The following is an 18,046-nucleotide window of genomic DNA, read 5'->3' on the forward strand; positions in this document are numbered from 1 at the left end:
CAACAAAAAAATCCCAACAGAAACACAATCAGTTTTCTCTTTTTGAAGAGAAAACACAGGACACATATTCCAAACCATATTTAGATTTTAAAGTTCAGAATTAATACCCTGAATTGCAGCCAGAAATGATCTTAGTCTTGAGGTTGAAAGTCTTTAGTCTTGGGAGTCAACTAATCAGTCATGACAAGCCTGAGCCAGCTATGGTTTATTATAAAATCAAGCTTGATTATCTACTTGAGGTAATTAGACAGAGCAGAACAAAAGGACACAAAGTTAAAAGGCAACATATGTAGGAAAAACTGGAAGAGAAATCCTGCTTTACAGAGGGTGGTGAATAGTGGGAAAAAGCTTGTACTTGGTTTTTTTTTTTTTGTATACCAAATTTTGGCTAGCAACATAAAGGGACCCACAATATTTATAATAAGCAGTTCATTAAAATCAGCTACTCAGCTTCTCAGCTGCAGATTCCTCCCAATCCCTGCTACATGCACACAGCCCTGAAATCCAGGTGCAGCTTCTGAGCTCTCTCTGTACACAACCCATGGCCTTTGCCTAAGACTTAGGACATTACGAAAGTATTAAAAACACAATGAAGAAAGAAAATGATGCTGTGACAATTATTACATTAAAGGACAGCAGCACTGTGTTTGGGTTCATACACATTTAGTGTGAATTAACAGACAACAAAATCTAGTCACTTTTTCTTGTTCTCTTGTTTTTGTGAATTTATTGCTATTTTAATGAATACTTAATTGTTTATGGTACTGCCTATTATAGCAGATAAAGTTTAAGATAATCTGTGATCTCACAAAAATGATTCAATTAAGCATGCTTAATTAAAGTGCCAAAATTGTTACCAAAAGGTGACAGAAAAGAAGGTTTCAGTGACTATTCTTGGAAAGGTCTGAGTCATGCAAGTCCAAGTATAGATGAAGACCTCAAACAAGAGATTTCCAACAGAAGGGATAAACACATTTGACAGATGCAGCACAAAATAAGGTAAAACTTTAATACTGCAGTCAGTTATAATATTCCACACTTACTGCTAGGGAAATGAACCACTTGAAATACAATTGTGTCAGAAAGAAGAAAAAGTGTTGAACAAGCACACAACTCGCCCTCTCCTTCAGTGTAGTCTGGACAAGTCTTTTCTGCAACACAGCTTGTGTTCCTAGATCTTTACAAAAAAGGTGACATTAAGTACATCTGCACCTTTTCCCACAGTGCTGTCTTCCCTAAATGCTGCCAAAGCTCTCTCCCTTCCCTTTTCCAAATCCTTCCTGAAATATCACAGCAGCATAGTCAAAGAGGAAGTGAAGGTAGGAATTGTCTTCCTGTTTCTAACTAATGTGCACAACAGTTTTCCTGCTCTTCAGTGCCTGACTCAGAATATCAGATAAAAAGAGTTAAAACTGCTTTTTCACTTAGCACCATATTACTGCTGTGCCAAGATACCTATAAAAATCTACATAACAGACAGGAAACTCCATAATCACTGCTGCTTTTCATGCCAATCAGTATTATCCCATTGTTTCCATGCAGTCCCTTACCTACCTGGTTTATCTAAGTGAAAGAAAATAGACCATGTGCAATTTGGGCCAGGAGTGACTCTTAAGGATTTAGGCATTGTTTAACTTACTAGAGCTCTGTATCTCTAAGCCTTTCCTGAATGGAAATAACAAATAATTACTAAATAATGTAGGCATTGTGGTCAGGAGAAGGCGATTACCTATAAAGGAAAATCTGCTAGAGCCAAGAAAATAATTTTTCAGGAAAAGAATAAATGGAATAAGAAATGTGCAAAACCAGGAAAAGAAAGATAAAGCCGTTCTTGTTCGTGAATAGAGCTATTACATTTTTGAAGCTACACTAACAGAATATCTTTTATATTTGGGCAGAATACAATCTAAATCTATACTACAGCATGTTAGAGCATATTGTATGTATTAAGCTTAATCATCTTTCACCTCCATGTCCACTAGCAGAACTACTCCAGTGGCCAGCTGCTTCCCATTACAGGGACATTACTCAGAGCTGCTGTCAGGAACATCATTTGTCTCCACCAGAGCACAGAAGGTGTGGCAAATCCATTGTTTATCTGACCAAAGACAACATTAATGAAGTATTCTGTTATAAACTCCCTCACATGCTCAGGGATTAGGCTAACTGAAACCCAACTTTCTTCTTCAGTGCAGACCATCAAAAGACATTTTTCTACACTGATCAGTTCTGCTCATATTTCACAGAGAGACTCCTGCCTTGAACTCCTGCATCTTCATGCTGCTTGTGAAACCCAGTTCTCATGCTATAAGTGAAAGGCATTTGAAACACAGGTGGCAGAAAGGAAAGAAAACTATGCTTATGTTCTTCTCTTCCTCAAGCTAAAACATAGAAATTAAGTTTCTCATGCTTCCTCTCTGGGGGCCAAGCTCTAAGCATCAACCTAACCCATGCAGGCAAAGAGAGAACCTGACTAGGGAAGAACAAAGGATTCTATAGCCTTGATTTGGAGTGGCTGTCTTGGGACCCATTCATATTCAAGTCTACCCCTCCCAAGAAGTTTTGTTCTGGGACTGCCCCAGGCGGTGCCATCTGCACCTTCCTGAGAAGACTCTGCATGGACTGAGCTAACAGTCCTCTTGGGACTGCTGTGTCCATCCCCTGTGGATCATCTACAGAACCTCTGAACAGCTTTGGCCTAAGGGCTTCAGGTAGCTTCGCCTTCCCTTTCCCACCTAGACACCACTGACTGTGCTCAGCAGCTCACCTTTGAGCAACCTGCCGTCAACGAGCCTTTTTCACCCCTGAATTTATGTAACTCTCTATTCATACCTTGCCTTTGATTAGTTAAAATGGTCAATCTGCTTTTCCTATTGATTTCTATTCACAATAACTCCATTTTTCCGTCAGCAAACTGTACGTCACCCAGGCTACACTGGACTCCCCATGCTGGCCAAGGAACCTGGGATCCTTGGAAGGGAAAGTGCTGCAGACAAAGCTATACTCCAACAGAAGTAAACTGTCAGTAGCAAATGATTCCCAACAGCCTCTTGGCTTAGTTTATGCAGTGGGATGCTCATAGTTACTCATGGGCTCTCTGGTCTAGAATAAACAAACACATGGAAAATAATAGGAATGGAGGCTTTCCAAAGCAAGATAAAAGATGGGGAAAACTTCTTCAAAAATAAAATATTTCCTCATGTTACTTTACTGTAACATCAAAAAAGAACATGCCAAACAGATTGTTAGTGGTATAATTACCAACAGTCAGGAATTTAAAAAAAACCCCGAAAATGCCAAAACATCCAAACAATATGGCTTGCATCATAAATTTACTCCAGTATTTTGAGACCATTAAGAAGAGTATGCCAAATAGTAATCAGTCTGTTTTCCTAAACTGTTAACTGGCTTGGATAGAAGCATAACAGCAGAAAGGGAGATACTATATTCCCAAATAAACTTCCACTCCACATTCAACACAAGCTTTGCACTTAGCACTTCCCCCTATGTGGCCCTGCTCACCTCTGAATCTTGTTTATTTGGGACATTCAGCCCTTCATACCATGTTAAAAAAGTACTATTTTTCTTCAAGCACTGAGCAGATTTTAATCATTATCTTCATCCCTGGCCTCAATTAAGGTCTAATCTAGAGGAGGTACTTGAATGACCTAAGAGGCACACTTAACCCTGATAGTGTGTCAAAAGGCACTCAAGAGTTTCTGCCACATTTCCTCTGGCTGTCAAATCTTTCTCTCCTTTTTCTGTTGTAAACTGACTGTGTTTGTTCCTAGCACTTTAATGTCCCCTGGAGTGAAGTCTCCTTGAGTAACACTCACATGATAGAAAGTGTGATTAACTCTGCAGGCGCTTTTCAGGTCAATGAAAAAAACCTACTTGTTACACTAGTATATAATACTTTAGAGATGTTCCCAGTGGCTCTACACACTGGGATTCCCACAGTAACTATTCTCTCTCACCCTTGCTGTTCTCCTGTGTCTTGGTAATAAAAATACGTAGTTTTATCTGGGCATAAGTGCAACGCTAATCCTTAAGAGTATGTTTCATACAAGTGTAATTATTCTGATGGGTCATTCAGATAATTTGAATAGTATATTTTTTCCTCTTGACTAAAATGTTTCTATAGGAAATATGATAAGATAGAAAAGAACCAAAATAATTTTTTTTTTTTTTTCCAGAGCATACCTTGCTACATTTCTTTTGCATCGTAGGCCGACTTGTTAACAAAACATGACACATAAAACAGGCTGGGAAGCCATGAGAGATGAAAAGATGCCTTCTGAAGATACCTTGTAACCTTGAGAGCGTTGTAAAATCTATGGAAAGGTGTGTGGTCTTTTATTAAGACTTTTGATATATTTTTTTACTGCCAGATGTCAAGCCAGTGCAGCATTCAGAACAAGGGTAAGGACACTGAATACTACTGTGCCATGGGGCTGCTGAACTCTTCAGCTCTTGTGGTCTGCAGCTTTCACAGGTAGGGGAACCTGAGCTTGAGGAGTGCCTCAAACAGCTGCCTGTGCACACCAAAGCTTACATCTGGAGAGTGCAAAAATTCAGTCACAAATTATAGATCCTCAAGCATTTTTTTTCCTTGGAAAAGTGGCTATCTACAGCTCATTATACAAGTGACTCACTTCAAAATTTTTGTGGATAGACTATAATGAGGTAGCAGAAGTTAAGTGTTAATTACAGAAAAGGAAGCTGTGTTTTGTTAGGCATTTTCTTGGATGCTTCAAGTTATGGACTCATCAGCACATTGGATTAGTGGCTAAGCAATCGAGTGTAGAAACAGGAAGCTTTAATAGGTAACAGCATAGCAGGAGTAGAGTGAAATGAGACTGCCAGATGGCTACCAGTGCCTCTAAGCCTTCAGTAATGGAGAGGCCACAGAATAAGACATATACACATGAGAGTTGGGAAGATCCTCCGGCCAGCTGACTTCCTAAAATCTTCAGCACTGTACAGTCTTTCTTTAGAGAGCTGCTGACTATAATCAAATATATCTTGATTTTCTACATGATTTGATTTTTCCTCATTAACGTTACAAAAATGGTACACAACCAGAACAGTGAGGAATATGTTTACAATTTAGTCAGCATATGATGACCTGCAGTGAACAATAATTAATAAGGCATGCATGGAATCTGAATATAGTGATTGCTTTTAGTTACAGTCTTCATTCTGAAGAAAAAGAGTCTCAATATTATGACTGCACTTTTAGGCCTCAAGCTAATAAAATTCTGGGAAGGACATTTAACCCTTAAGATTTAGGAGTCTCTAGATCAAAATTTGACAAGTCTTTCTGTTATCAAAAAGTATGTCTGGGGTTGCAGTTTCAGGATTGCAACTACTTACTGTAGCAGGTATTGCTTCCAAAAATGAAGTTTTCCTGAGTTATGACTTGATTTGGATAGATGACTTCTAGTCTGGGGAACCTCATTCTATTTATTAATGATCAAGAGGAGTGCGCATCGGAGAGAATAGGACTTGAGCACTGATTTGCCTTGTGGATCTCTCCCTATGAAGTATCTGGTACCCAACACTGTCAAAAGCACAATCCTGAGCGAGGTGACCTGATTGGAACTGACAGCTCCTATGTTTCACTGAAATCAGGTCAAAAGACAAGTGTGTGGGGAAAGCAGAGACAAATGGAAAAACAGAAAGGTTGATATAAGTGCCTAATATTTCACAACCTCTAGTGTCTAAAAAATACATGCCTGAAGCCACAAAATGGTGTACTTTTCTATATCTTTGGGTAAGCAAGATGTTAGGCTTCAAAAGTTCCTAGTCTCTGATTTCACTAGGATTTTGTACAAGCGGTCAACGACTATCTGCAGGAAAAAAAATTACGAAATCTGTGTGTCACTGAAAATCTTATTTTGTATCTTGAGTATCTTAAGACTGAGGCATATTGGCCAGAATCCTATGGAAAAATGTGCCTTAATAATTATTCTGTAAATAATCAGAAGGCATCAGTTTTCAGACATACCCTTGACTTCCAGGCAGACCTGCAACTTTCGTCTTGGATGTCTGCCCTTGTGGTTTGTTATTTGACTCTGTAAGAGCACAAATATGCGTCACAGGGCATGAGCTTAACATAAAGGCTAAATGAATTACCACTTGTGTACCACTCTTCAGGTTCATTTGTACTGGGGAACTTTTTGACATACACTATTTTTGAATCACAAATGTTTAGGTCATCTGGAGGAAAGCGCCTCAAAATTGCTTCCTGTTTCTCAGAGCATTGGTTAATTAGTGAAAGGAGAACTGAACTGAACCAGAGAAGTAAATAATTTTCTCAGCGGGATATCTTCCCTTAGAAAACAGGTGACCTGATGGCATTTGCTGAAATAAATGAAAGTGCAAGAACTCTAAATCTAGGAATGTCAAAATTGCCTTTAAAAAGTACCAGTGCAAAAGCAAAATAAAACATTCTCAGTTGGCTTAGGTCACTGAGTATTTCTTCAAGTCCTAAAATCTAAAAAACCAGCAGACTTGAATGCACTTGAAAGATGTGCTTGAATCAGAGTTGCTGAGTGCAAAAAGAGGATTTAGTTCTCAAAAAGATGAACTACAAACTAACCTTCCCCTCTCACCTGACCATTTTTCTCAGAGTCTTAAAGCATAGAAAACAGCAATTTTAAGGCCTGGATAATTCAAAAGCAGTTGAACAGATTTCCTTCAACTTTACCAGACCTTTTTTTCTTCTGGGCTAAAAGCAACCATGAGAAAATTCAGCCTAAAAGGTATGTTTTTCTAAGTAAGTATAACCTGCTGAAAGGGGAAATTTAGACTGAAAATACTTTTCACCCATAACTATTCCACATTAATCTTTAACACTTTAACTAATGTTTTATTAAACTACGATTTATTGTATGAATTATGTATATATAATTTATAAATGCATATAGTAGTGTATATACAATGCAGCAGTTAAATACATGGAAAAAGTAAGCTTTTTGAATAACTATAAGTGTAAGCAAAATTCATGTCGACACACAACAGATAATATTTAACTATTAACAGGAACCCATCTTTATAAATGAAAGGTTCTAACATTTGTCCAGATCAAAAATCCAATTTTACAGCATTGGGTGATAAGGAATTAAGCAGAGTACAGATATCACCTAAACTGGTATTAAGAGGTTAGCAGTGCTTAAAATTGATTAGTTACCAAGATCAGAGAGCCGCCATCCCAGGCTGAGAGAAGAGTATTGGCCAGATGTTGCAGAAGCTTTAGTTGTCATTTTAGCAAACTCTTGAGCTAGACAAGAGCTTCACAGATTGCAAACTGGGGAGCATGACTGTTACAAGGCAGGTGTCCCAGTGGGTTACACAGCAGTGAAGCTGAGAACTGCTCAGGAGAAAAAAATCTTGAGAAACCTCTAAAAATACTTAGTATTCATATGGACTCTGTACAAATGAGTACAAAAATGCCCTGCACAGCAATCAGGAACTGGGCAGTTTGGGGAAGGAAAGACCATGAATGCCTGAGTCCTTTGAGCACTGAGAGACCAGAGCATGTGTCAGGATACAGGTGAACACCACACATATTTCAGATTATGGCAAGTTATGTAAAGATCACAGTCTCTCCAAGATTAATCTAAACGACTTACTACTTTCCTAGTTATCAACAAGGCTGGGGACAAAAACAAACAAACAAACAAACAAACAAAAAAAACCAAACCAAACCAAACCAACAAAAAATCCAACCCCATAAAATTTTCAAGATGGACAAAGAGTTGGCACTGAGACATGGTTGTGTCATTTTCATCACAGAGAAATGTAACAGATGACAGTAGCAAAAGCAGTATGAGACTGCTGACAAAGCTGATTTCATTACTAGGCTTAATAACAAAAAAGTGAAAAAGCTGGAAATAGCTAGGGAGTAGTTAGATATTTGGTTGAATATAATGATGCAAATCCTCACTGAACACAGATACAGTAAATATATTAGAGCAAATAAATCTATAAGTAATTCCATGGCAAACTGAAGTTTTGCTATTATGGATCTGCCATAAAGAAAATGTGTCAAAAACTTATGAATCTTCAGGAAATAAAATGAAGTGTCAAAGCACCTATTTACCTAGAAAATACAAAGGAGTATAAAACAAAGAAAAACAAAAGTAAAAGAAAGAAAAGAAGTTATTCAGCAGCTGTAGGGAAATCAGGCAGCACTTCAGTAATTAATATTTATTACTTATGGCACCTTTCGTACATTGAAAATGCTGAACAAACATGAACTGACTTGTACAACATCTTTACAATACGTGATACACACAATTATGGAAATCACAGCAGGGGGCTGTCAATGGTATAAGATACTAGAGATCCTCCCTCGTGGGGAGAAGCACTGCACCTGAGATGAGGCTGCCATGTAGGGATTGCACAGCACATCTGAGGACAAAATTTACACCGAAACTGCAGAGACAGAATAGAGCAAGACAAAAAGGCAGGGCAAACTTCCACAGCATATGCAACTAAGATGATTGTAAATGAAAGCAGCAGAAGCTGATTTTGACATGTGACTATTTTCAGGTTGGAGGTAATCGTGTTCAAGTTGAGCAGAACATCTGCAGGCAAATCTCCACTGAAAAATGGAAAAAGGTTGTTTCCCCATCAATACATTGAATCATTAAATATTCTAAGTTGGAAGAGACTCACAATGATCAAGTCCAGCTCCTAAACTCCACAAGGTACAAATTGTAGCATTGAAACACTTGAATAACAGGTCCATGAGTAGCTTGTTCCAGTGCTTTACTACCCTCACAGAGAAGAACTTCTTCCAAATAACAAATCTGAACATCCCTTGATGCAGCTTTAAGTCATTCCCTCACATCCTATCACTGGACACCAGAGAGAAGAGATTAGGATCACCCTCTGCACTCACCTTCATTAGGATGTTGTAGACAGCAACTCCTCAGCCTCCCCTTCCTAAGCTGAGCAAACCTGGTATCCACAGCTTCTCCTCACAAGCCTTGCCCTCTAGACCCTTTCATCATCTTTGTTGCCTTCTCTTGAACACACTTATCATTCTCGTACTTTCATATTTACCACACAGCTCTCATGGTGAGGCTGCACCAAAGCTGAGAAAAGTGGGATAAACACTTTTTTCTTTTGAGTGGTTAGTTCCATTGCACCTAATGCAATCCAGGCTGGCCTTTTTGGTCACCAGGACACATTATTCACTGATTCTGAGCTTCCCATCAACAAAAGCAAGCAGATTCTTTCTGCAGGGCTGCATTCCAACCTCTTCTCTCCCAGTTCAATCATATATCCAGGATTACATAGTCCCAGGTGCAGAATGTGGCATTTGTCCTGATTAAACATCACACAGTTGGTGATTGGCCAGCACTGCAATCTATCCAGACTCCCTGTTAGGCCAATCTACCCACCAGAGAATCAACAGCTTCTCTTTTATTTAGTATCATCAGTAAACTTAGTGTGGACTCAGCTTCTGCATCCAAGTTGTTGACAGAAGCATTGAAGAGAATTGGATCCCAAGGAGTGGATGGCTTTGCTTGTTTCTTTTAATCAGGAGCATGGGGTTAAAGCTGGAGATCACCAATCAGTTCACAGCCTCCACCAGCTCAGCTCTCTGCTTGAGACTGATTCGTTATAAATCAGCTTTCCTGCAGCTTAGTGTACCAGCCTGTAAAACAGGTAATTCGGAGCCAGACCGTCAGCTGTGAACTGGCACAGCTCCACTCAGTTCCCAGTGTCAGAAGGGGGCATATTTGGCCAAAATTAATCATCAGGTATCCCTGGTGAGGCAAGCAGAGTGATTTACATCATGACCTGGCTCACTGCATCCACATCTATGTGGAAAGGCGCAGACGTGGCAGCGTGCTGCTCTGATACAGATATTACACAGCTCTTTTTAAGCTGAAGTGGCAGTGCAGCTTCCAGAGGGAGTCTGTCATATGCCTAGCATGTGGCTTGTGTCTACAGGGCACCCACCCATATATAAATAATTCTTCTCTACATCACAGGAACAAAGAAGTTTTACTGTTTCCAACTAATTGGATGTCTACTGTTGACAACAAAGTCTGCTATGTCCAGTTTTATCTGTAAAATATTGCTGGTTTCAAAATAATGTTTTTGTGGGTGTTACAATAAGTAATCCCTTGCAACACTCTCCCAAACTATGATTGGGAAGTAAATGACAAAGTCTAACAAGAACAATCTCTTGACATTCAATTTTATGGAACCAGTCACAAAGTAAATAAGCACACACCTGACAGGAAAGCTTCAGTTCACTAATATCAACTGAGCATATGAACTGGACAGGCTTCATGATTTTCTGCCCAATTAACACAACTCCAAAATCTCCAGTCAAGAGTTCTCAGCCCAGGGTATTCCTTGGCAGAACCTCAAGACATCCTGCTTGAACAGAGAAACAAAAACAAATGTTCCTCTTACATGACTTGCCTCCTAGTCTTGACCTAGCATAAAGATTGATGGTTTAGCTGTTCAATTTCCCCTCAGAGTTTTAGTTTTTCACAAGGTTAAAATATAATATGGATTACATACCTACTACAAGAAGAGACTAATACACAGTATGCAATATTAATCATAGGTGATGTTTTCAGAACATAAAAATATAATATCCTCAGAAAACATTCCATATATTTTTCAAAGGACACGAAGAATTCATGACTGGTGCAAGCAATTTTTTTTAAAAAAGAAAAATCTTACCTGTCACAAGCTGTTGTCCTGCTAGTCCTACTGGAACCATCCCCAGATTATTCATAGCCGTAGCCCAAGCTGTGGGATCAGTGACTGACATGTTAAGCTGTGTGGTATCTATAGCTATACTTCCCAAACCGTCAGCTGCTGCAAGAAAGTAAACATGCTCTTAGTAGAAAAGCCAGTAAGCCACAATTTTTTACCAAATCTTTCAATGAGAATGAGGTATCACAAACACTCTTTATTTTGGGTTTGTTTTGTTTCTTAATTATGATTCACATTTAGATCACTGATAATAGTTCTTGGTATTGTATAATAGAGTATAAAGACGTTGGAAACATTCAACAGATGTAAATGGTATGAGGAAAAGAGAAAACTATTTCACCATGAGGATAGTCAAGAAGTAGAACAGGCTGTGCAGTCACTATCCCTGACACCTTTCAAGACTCAACTTCATAAAACCCTGAACAGCTGGTCTGACCCTAGCTCTGGCCTTGGTTTAAACAGGAGGTTGGATTGAAGACCTTCTGAGGCCTCTCCCAACCTGAATAAATTGCCCTACAACCCTCTGACAGAACTTAATGATAGTTGTGGAACTTGCCTGAAACCTGTGAGAACCAAACATACCCTGAGGAAAGAACTGTTTTCCATAAGGTGCAATTTCTTATTTTGTAAAAGAATTAAGAATACATTATTCCCTAACTAAAAAGAGAACAAACAAATTCCATTCACTATAGCAAATACCAAGTTTTGTTCTAAAACCAAAAGAGAAATATCATGAGTATGGTCAAAAAAGACTGAGCCCACATATGGATCTTCCTTTGATGGGGGAGAGAGTGGGTGGGGTAGTTAAGGGATGGCACCTAAACTGAAAACTGAATATACTTGATACTGAAACACCAGACACAAGATGTGATCACACATTTTTGCTTCCCCCCTCCCCAGTCACACCTGAAATCAGCTCTTTCCAGTTATTTTCTTACGGCCTTTGCAGACCTGAGATATTTACCGGCAGCCATTGCTTTTCCCTGGATCCTTTTTCTTCTGTTCGACTTCTTCAGTTAGGAATAATTAGCTACTGTATTAGCAGCATCTTGAGATGGGATATCACCAAGCACAGGGCCCTCACACAGCTCATTAGGCTCTGAAAGAGAAAAGATAGAAATAACTCCAAGTGCCAGAGTCAGAACACAACAATGTTCTGACTTCTTTGGGAGGCACTGGAAGCTCCTGCCCACTCCCTCCAGATCAGCAGCCCCAGCCTCTGTGCACACATTTCACAGCCTCCGTAGAGGCATTCCAGCAAACGCTCCTCCTCACCTGCTGAACAAACTGTACCACATATGAACCTGTCAGGCAGCTGAAAAGCCCTTCACAAATTAGGTCTTATCAGTAGCTACACAGCCTCCTCGGCATGAAGGCATCGACTGAAAGAACATATTAAGGGATGAATATGATTTTTTTTTTTTTAAACTGTTAACAATTAACTGGTGTTGCAAGTTCCAAGGAAATAGCTGTCTGTTCTGAGATGGAAAGAGGAAAGAAAATACTATGCAATGACTTACAGAATGCAGCCTGCAGAGATGTGGCAAAGAAAACCCAAGAAAGCTGAGGAAGATGACTGCTCCTTAACTAACACTGCACCCTTGACTCACAGAAGTTATAGCTCAAAACAAAGTGCAGTATCTGTTTCTAGCTAAAACACATTGCTCTCATCAGGTGTCTGTCAGGCCATGAATTTTACATCAGGGCAACTTCTTGCTGCTGCTGTCGTTGCTGGGGAGGCTCACCACGTCAGCACATCGCTCATCGGAAAGGTGACAGGTGAGAGGTGTGAGCCAAGTCTGTGAGCTCCCAGCACTCCCAGCAGGGGCAGAAAACACCAGGCTGAGGATGATCACCTACAGAAGCCCAAGCTACTCTTTGTGCACCAGGTACAAGGGACTGTGGGTTAAGGAGAGCCATGCACATTTTTTTAGCTGTCCAGTAGCCTAAGGGGTCCGATCCAGGGTGTTGGGTACAAGGGGCCAGCTTACAAGTGTTAGGGAGGTTATTAGCACTGTGCGGGTGAATCTTGGTGACTTGTTCAGCCCTAGAATAGCTATGCTGACTTTAAGAAACTACTTGAAAGACCATAATTAGGAAGTTTCCAACATGCAGACCCTAAGGACTTGTCTTTAGAAAAGACACAATTAACATAATTACACTATATTTTAGATTAGTACCTCCCACACTTTTTTTCATTTCAGGTGCATAAAGTACGAGCCAGAAAGTTTTATGTTTTAGTTCCGTGACACTGTACACATCATTTCATAGGAACATGACAAAATCAATGGCTGTAAAAGTGAAGAGTCAGGCTCAGACAATGGTCTACATTTTTTTGTATGTTGTAATTTACAAATAACCAGTATACTAGGCTAAAAAGCATTTTGTTCAAATCTACAGTGTATCTACTTAAAAGTCAATATTTATCAACCCTTAATATTTGAATTTGCAATTCCAATTCTTATTTGATCTCCACTATTCATTATACATAACATGAAATATTTTTATCATGAAATTAGCTTTTAAATAACATCTATAAACAGCAAACAAACACTGAATGGAAGTCCTCTGCAGGGACTGTGACTAACATAAGGCAAGGCAGCCAAGATTTATGTCAAGTTTTTAAAAACTGGGTGTCTCCTGTTCAGCTCTTTAAGCTTGTACTTAGCCCTTTCCACTAAGGCTATAAACTTCTGACCGCAAACATCTGTTTTGAGGTTAGGGCTGGCTGAATTATTCCCTGTCAATAAGTTATTTCTTACTCAGTACAGCGCTCCTTGCTCTTTATGAATCACTGCCAAATCAATCCCAATTTACAAATATATGCTGAATAGCCCAGATGAGAGAGGTTCACCTCTTCCCCTGGCCAGCAGCCTTGTTGCCTTGATGAAGAAAGGAGCATTTAAAAACCAACAGTGATGAAATGCCTCTTCATACCTTGCTGTGTGCTACTTGCTTGTCCCCATAATGCATCACCACAGCTAATGGGGAGGAAGGAGGTACTGCCACATGGCTTTGGGGAAAAGGCATCTCAGATAGGCATGGATTGCTGGGATAAGAGGAAGAAAATGGGTGTTGGACTCTCTCTGCCATCTCCTCTGCCCACGTTTTACTGTTTGATAGCTCTGCTGCTGAAGGCTACACACTCTTCTGCCCAAGCCAGTTGCCCCAGTTCTGCCAGAAATGCAGGATCAGACCTCAGTCTACTGGAAATGACTTTTTGGTGTTTTCCTTCTGACATGTTCACATAGTTCAAATTTTGGTATACTTTCACGAATTATCTACAAGGATTTGTTAAAGTCCTTGCAGAAGAAGAAGAATATAACACCATGGAGATGAACGAAAGCAGAATCATTAGGCTGAACTGGTGAAACTCACAGTGTACTGTACCACCAGGTCTGCCTAATATGCCAAGGAAGTCTTTCCTCAAAACACACTCTCGTAGCCCACCCTGGCTCTGGGAAGCTTTGCTTTCTCTCTGACCACCAGGTCTACTGTTTCAACAAAAGTACCTGGATGCAGTGCAGGGTGAACCTGGGGAAAAGCCATAAAAGAGAACGTGAGGAGCCTAAAGTGGAACTAGTTCTATCTAACCAAGAACTGCTGCAGGCTATTTTGTCAGTGGAAGAGAGCTGAATAACAAATATAAACGAACCTATGAACGCTGAATAATTTGCAGTAAGCTGTAGGCAGAACTAATGCTCCATCCTGAAGGACACAGACTGTAGAAACTAGCTCTTTTAAAAAGAAAAATACTAATTGTGAACATCCCTTCTAGTGACAACTCAGTGGTTACATTAAGACAAAGCAACGTAATATGGCTAAAATAGTCTCGCAGGCATTACATACCTGATTTAGACTCAAACATTAGCTTTTGTTTAAAAACTGCTGAAAATTTGTATAGGGAAGGTTTCATTAATGCTTAAAATAAAATCAGCTTTGGGCAAATTTCAGCATTCCTTTGTGTAGCTCAGACACTGCACTACTATACCCTTCATGACACTGGAAATAAAATAAGCAAGGAAAATTAACAAACTCATCGTCTAAGTCATGTAAAAAGCAAGATCCTAAATTTGATGAGAAATACATCTACTAGCAAAGATTCTTGCTTTCTTAATAATAAATTGAATCACTGTTACTGGTTAAACAGGCAAGAAAGTTAAGCTCATGCAGGGGTCTTGTGTAACCTGAGCAGACATTAACCAACACCATTTCATTGACATCACACCTTCAGAGAGCATTCCTGATTTACAATTCACTAATACTCCTCCAGGCATTAATGACCTGAAGATATATGTAAAAGAAATCTGTTTTTATAAACACTTGTGCATGGAGTAGCTCTACTCCAGGGGAGTAACTTCAGAAGCAAATAAAGCCATAATCCTGATTTACAGGGGAAAAAGTATAAAATATTCTGGGCCCTGTTATTCCTTGATGCTTGGGAGAGGCAGGGACATTAATAAAATTTTCCTGATTTGAGAACTTCTGACTAACAAAATTTTGATGCCAAAAATTTTGTAAAGCCATTTCACATTGTACTTTTTTGGTGGTCTCACTTTTTACAGACCTGATGCAAGTAACAGTCCTTGGATGGTGAATTGCAAGAGACATTTAGGCTTCCCTCAGACAGGTTGTCAGGAAGATAAAGCACTCTCAAGTCCATACCAATGAGCACTTCTCAGTCATAGCAGTCACAGCAGATTGTACTTAGTGCACATATTTTATACCAGGCAATTAAATGCAGTTACCCAAATGAATACAGAAGTTGGTAATATATTGTGCATCAATTATCACAGGCAATGAATGCCATGAGACAAAGAAATTAACACAACATAAAACTAATTCAATAACAGCAGATTGTGAAGTTAAAATCCTACCCTTTAGATATCCATAACACCACAATGAGTTACAACACAGAGTGAAGCTGATTAAATGCACCACTGTAACGAGGCTCTGTGGAGTGCCCGGGTCAGCAGCCAGCCTTGGGATGCAAGGAGGAGGTTCTCTGCCCAACTCTGACACTGACCTGCTGAGTGACCTTAAGTCATTTCAGCTCTTTGTCTAATTTTTGTGACCACTAAATCCTTCAAGGAAAAAACTGATGGCATCAACCTTTTGAAACCTGGGAGTACAAGTCACAAAGTCATTAAATGCCATTGGTGCTGATTCTCAAGGAAACGCAGATGGGAAGGAACAATGTGGAATCTTGTGAACTGTTACATCTAGGCGAGTTTTCCAGTTCTTAAAAGAATGGCAATTTCTAAGTGTTTGTTACTATTCACTGTGATTCATAGGACAGTGGTCATTAGGTTGGTCACACTCCACCTGACCTGCCAAAGTACAGGTCATTTATCAGGCTACCTCCAGCTGTCTTCTAAAATATATCAAGTGTTTTGTACTGATTATTCCCAGTGTTTTTGTTTCTCCAGCTGCACACAGGACTCCTAGTAAAGAAGGGAAAATAGAAAGAAAAGCTAGACAAGGATAAGTAAGTCACTGTTCATTTCTTTCTGACTGTCTTACAATGAAGAAGAAAGATGGGACTAGCAACAATGAAAGTTATATTTTTGTGCCATAGCCACCCTGCCTGGGCTACACAAATTTAAAAAAAAAGCATTTCCAATGTAATTCCAAAGATGTCTTTTAAAAATATTTTTTATATTATTGCATATGCAGTGTTACAAGGAGAGGAATTATTTTGCATGGTTAATGGTATGTTAACACCTAGAAAATGTCACCTAAATTCAGAAATTCAAAACTAATTGAAGGAAGCACATTTCTTGCTACAATATGCAAAAATGTATTTACTACAACAAGTAAAAAATTACATCAGGTACCAAAGCTTATTTGGAGCAAAGTCTTTTTTTCTGGGAGGAGATCCTAACTTATGCATCCACTGTACGCTGCATCTCCCTGCAGCTCTACTGCAAAGACCAGCTGGTTTCCAGCATCTCTAGAGTCACCCTGTTTACATGGATTTTTCTGCCACATCTCCCTCTTACAGGAGGCCTTTGAAAGCAAAGACAATTCTGCAGGAACCAGCACTTTCCTTAAGAAAACAGCTTCATTAGGCACAACGAAGATAAGCTCCCTTACAGCCCAAATAAGAGCTCTGGATTTGTGTTCACTCACATAATCTTTACAATTTTTTGTCTTATGAATGATTTAAAACACCTTTGTTCATTCTGTATTATGCTACTAAAATACTGTCATCTCATAAACTCATAAGGTATGTGCTGGTGCATTAAGACCTTTCACTTTTAACTATAAAGCAAATATGTAGGTTTTCCCATGATTGCAAGGGATCCTTTCCACCAATTGTCACTGAAAATACTGTTAATGGGTAAATCATGTCCACACTGATAGGATTTAGACAACTTAGAGAAAAATCAAAATATATTTACAGTTTCCCTCTATATTCAACAAAGGCAATTTTTACAAAACATATTTTCTGGAAGAACTGCTCATTTGAGATGCTGCATTACTTAAATCCACTGTCCCAGCAGGTCTTGGAAATAACACATGGTACACACAAAGGCCAGACTTCCCATGGAAAGCAGAACACTGCAAGATTTCAATAAAGAAAGAAAAATAAAACAAAGGTCTCCAAGATAAACAGGTATTCTCTGGTGATGCTCCTTCAAAGGTCACTTGGTAATATTTCATGGTAAATCCCAGACTTCACTGGCATCTCAGAGCAAAGCCTTAACAGATTACAAATATGCTTTTTGTTTTGCATGTATTTTAGCAGCTGCAGTCTGATTATGCTGAAATCTATAAATAACAGAATCTGGAGGCACATTAAGCAAAGCATTATAGAAGTCCAGCTTACTTACTGAAAAAGCATATGCAGTTCCAAAATCATCTGGAACAGGAGAAAAAAAAAGCCATATTGCTGGCTAGCAATGCAGCACAGCCTTGATAAAAACAGGTCTGATTATTCCTTGAACACAAAACATTGTTGTGAATTGATGATTGCATCTCTGTTTTTCACCCTGCCAAGATGGCTTGCAATTGTGACTCACTTGCTTCCCATTTAAAAGAACAGTGACTTACTGACTAAATTAGGACAATCCTTTCTTTAAATGCTGCATTTTGACTTCATTTATATTTAACAAAAACAAAATATTCTGGAATGTTTTAATTATTTACAGTATTTTAATAGCAAGGCTTTTATCACGCTACTTTCTACTAAAGGCCAGTTGATTATTTTAGAAAGATGACATCCCACACCACTGTATCGCAAACAAAAGCGGGAACATTCAAAGAAGATTTTAAACAAAGACACTTC

General features: G+C 39.1%; 1 protein-coding gene across 10 annotated transcripts in view; it reads right to left on the reverse strand.

The window, feature by feature from the left end:
- The window catches only part of ENOX1 (ecto-NOX disulfide-thiol exchanger 1), a 356,911-nt gene that overhangs the window by 122,810 nt on the left and 216,055 nt on the right, over positions 1-18,046 (reverse strand). For 8 of the 10 annotated variants that reach the window (XM_064408720.1, XM_064408714.1, XM_064408715.1 and 5 more), the window contains 2 exons: positions 11,720-11,854; positions 10,720-10,857 (listed from right to left, as the gene is read on the reverse strand). In XM_064408720.1, coding sequence (XP_064264790.1) covers positions 10,720-10,857; positions 11,720-11,729 — 148 coding nt within the window. In that variant the 5' untranslated portion in view covers positions 11,730-11,854. Of the gene's footprint in view, positions 1-10,258; positions 10,405-10,719; positions 10,858-11,706; positions 11,855-18,046 lie in introns of those variants that run through there. The other 2 variants (XM_064408719.1, XM_064408721.1) reach the window with 2 other exon arrangements.

Source organism: Passer domesticus, chromosome 2, assembly GCF_036417665.1.
Source record: "Passer domesticus isolate bPasDom1 chromosome 2, bPasDom1.hap1, whole genome shotgun sequence".
Classification (NCBI taxonomy): domain Eukaryota; kingdom Metazoa; phylum Chordata; class Aves; order Passeriformes; family Passeridae; genus Passer; species Passer domesticus.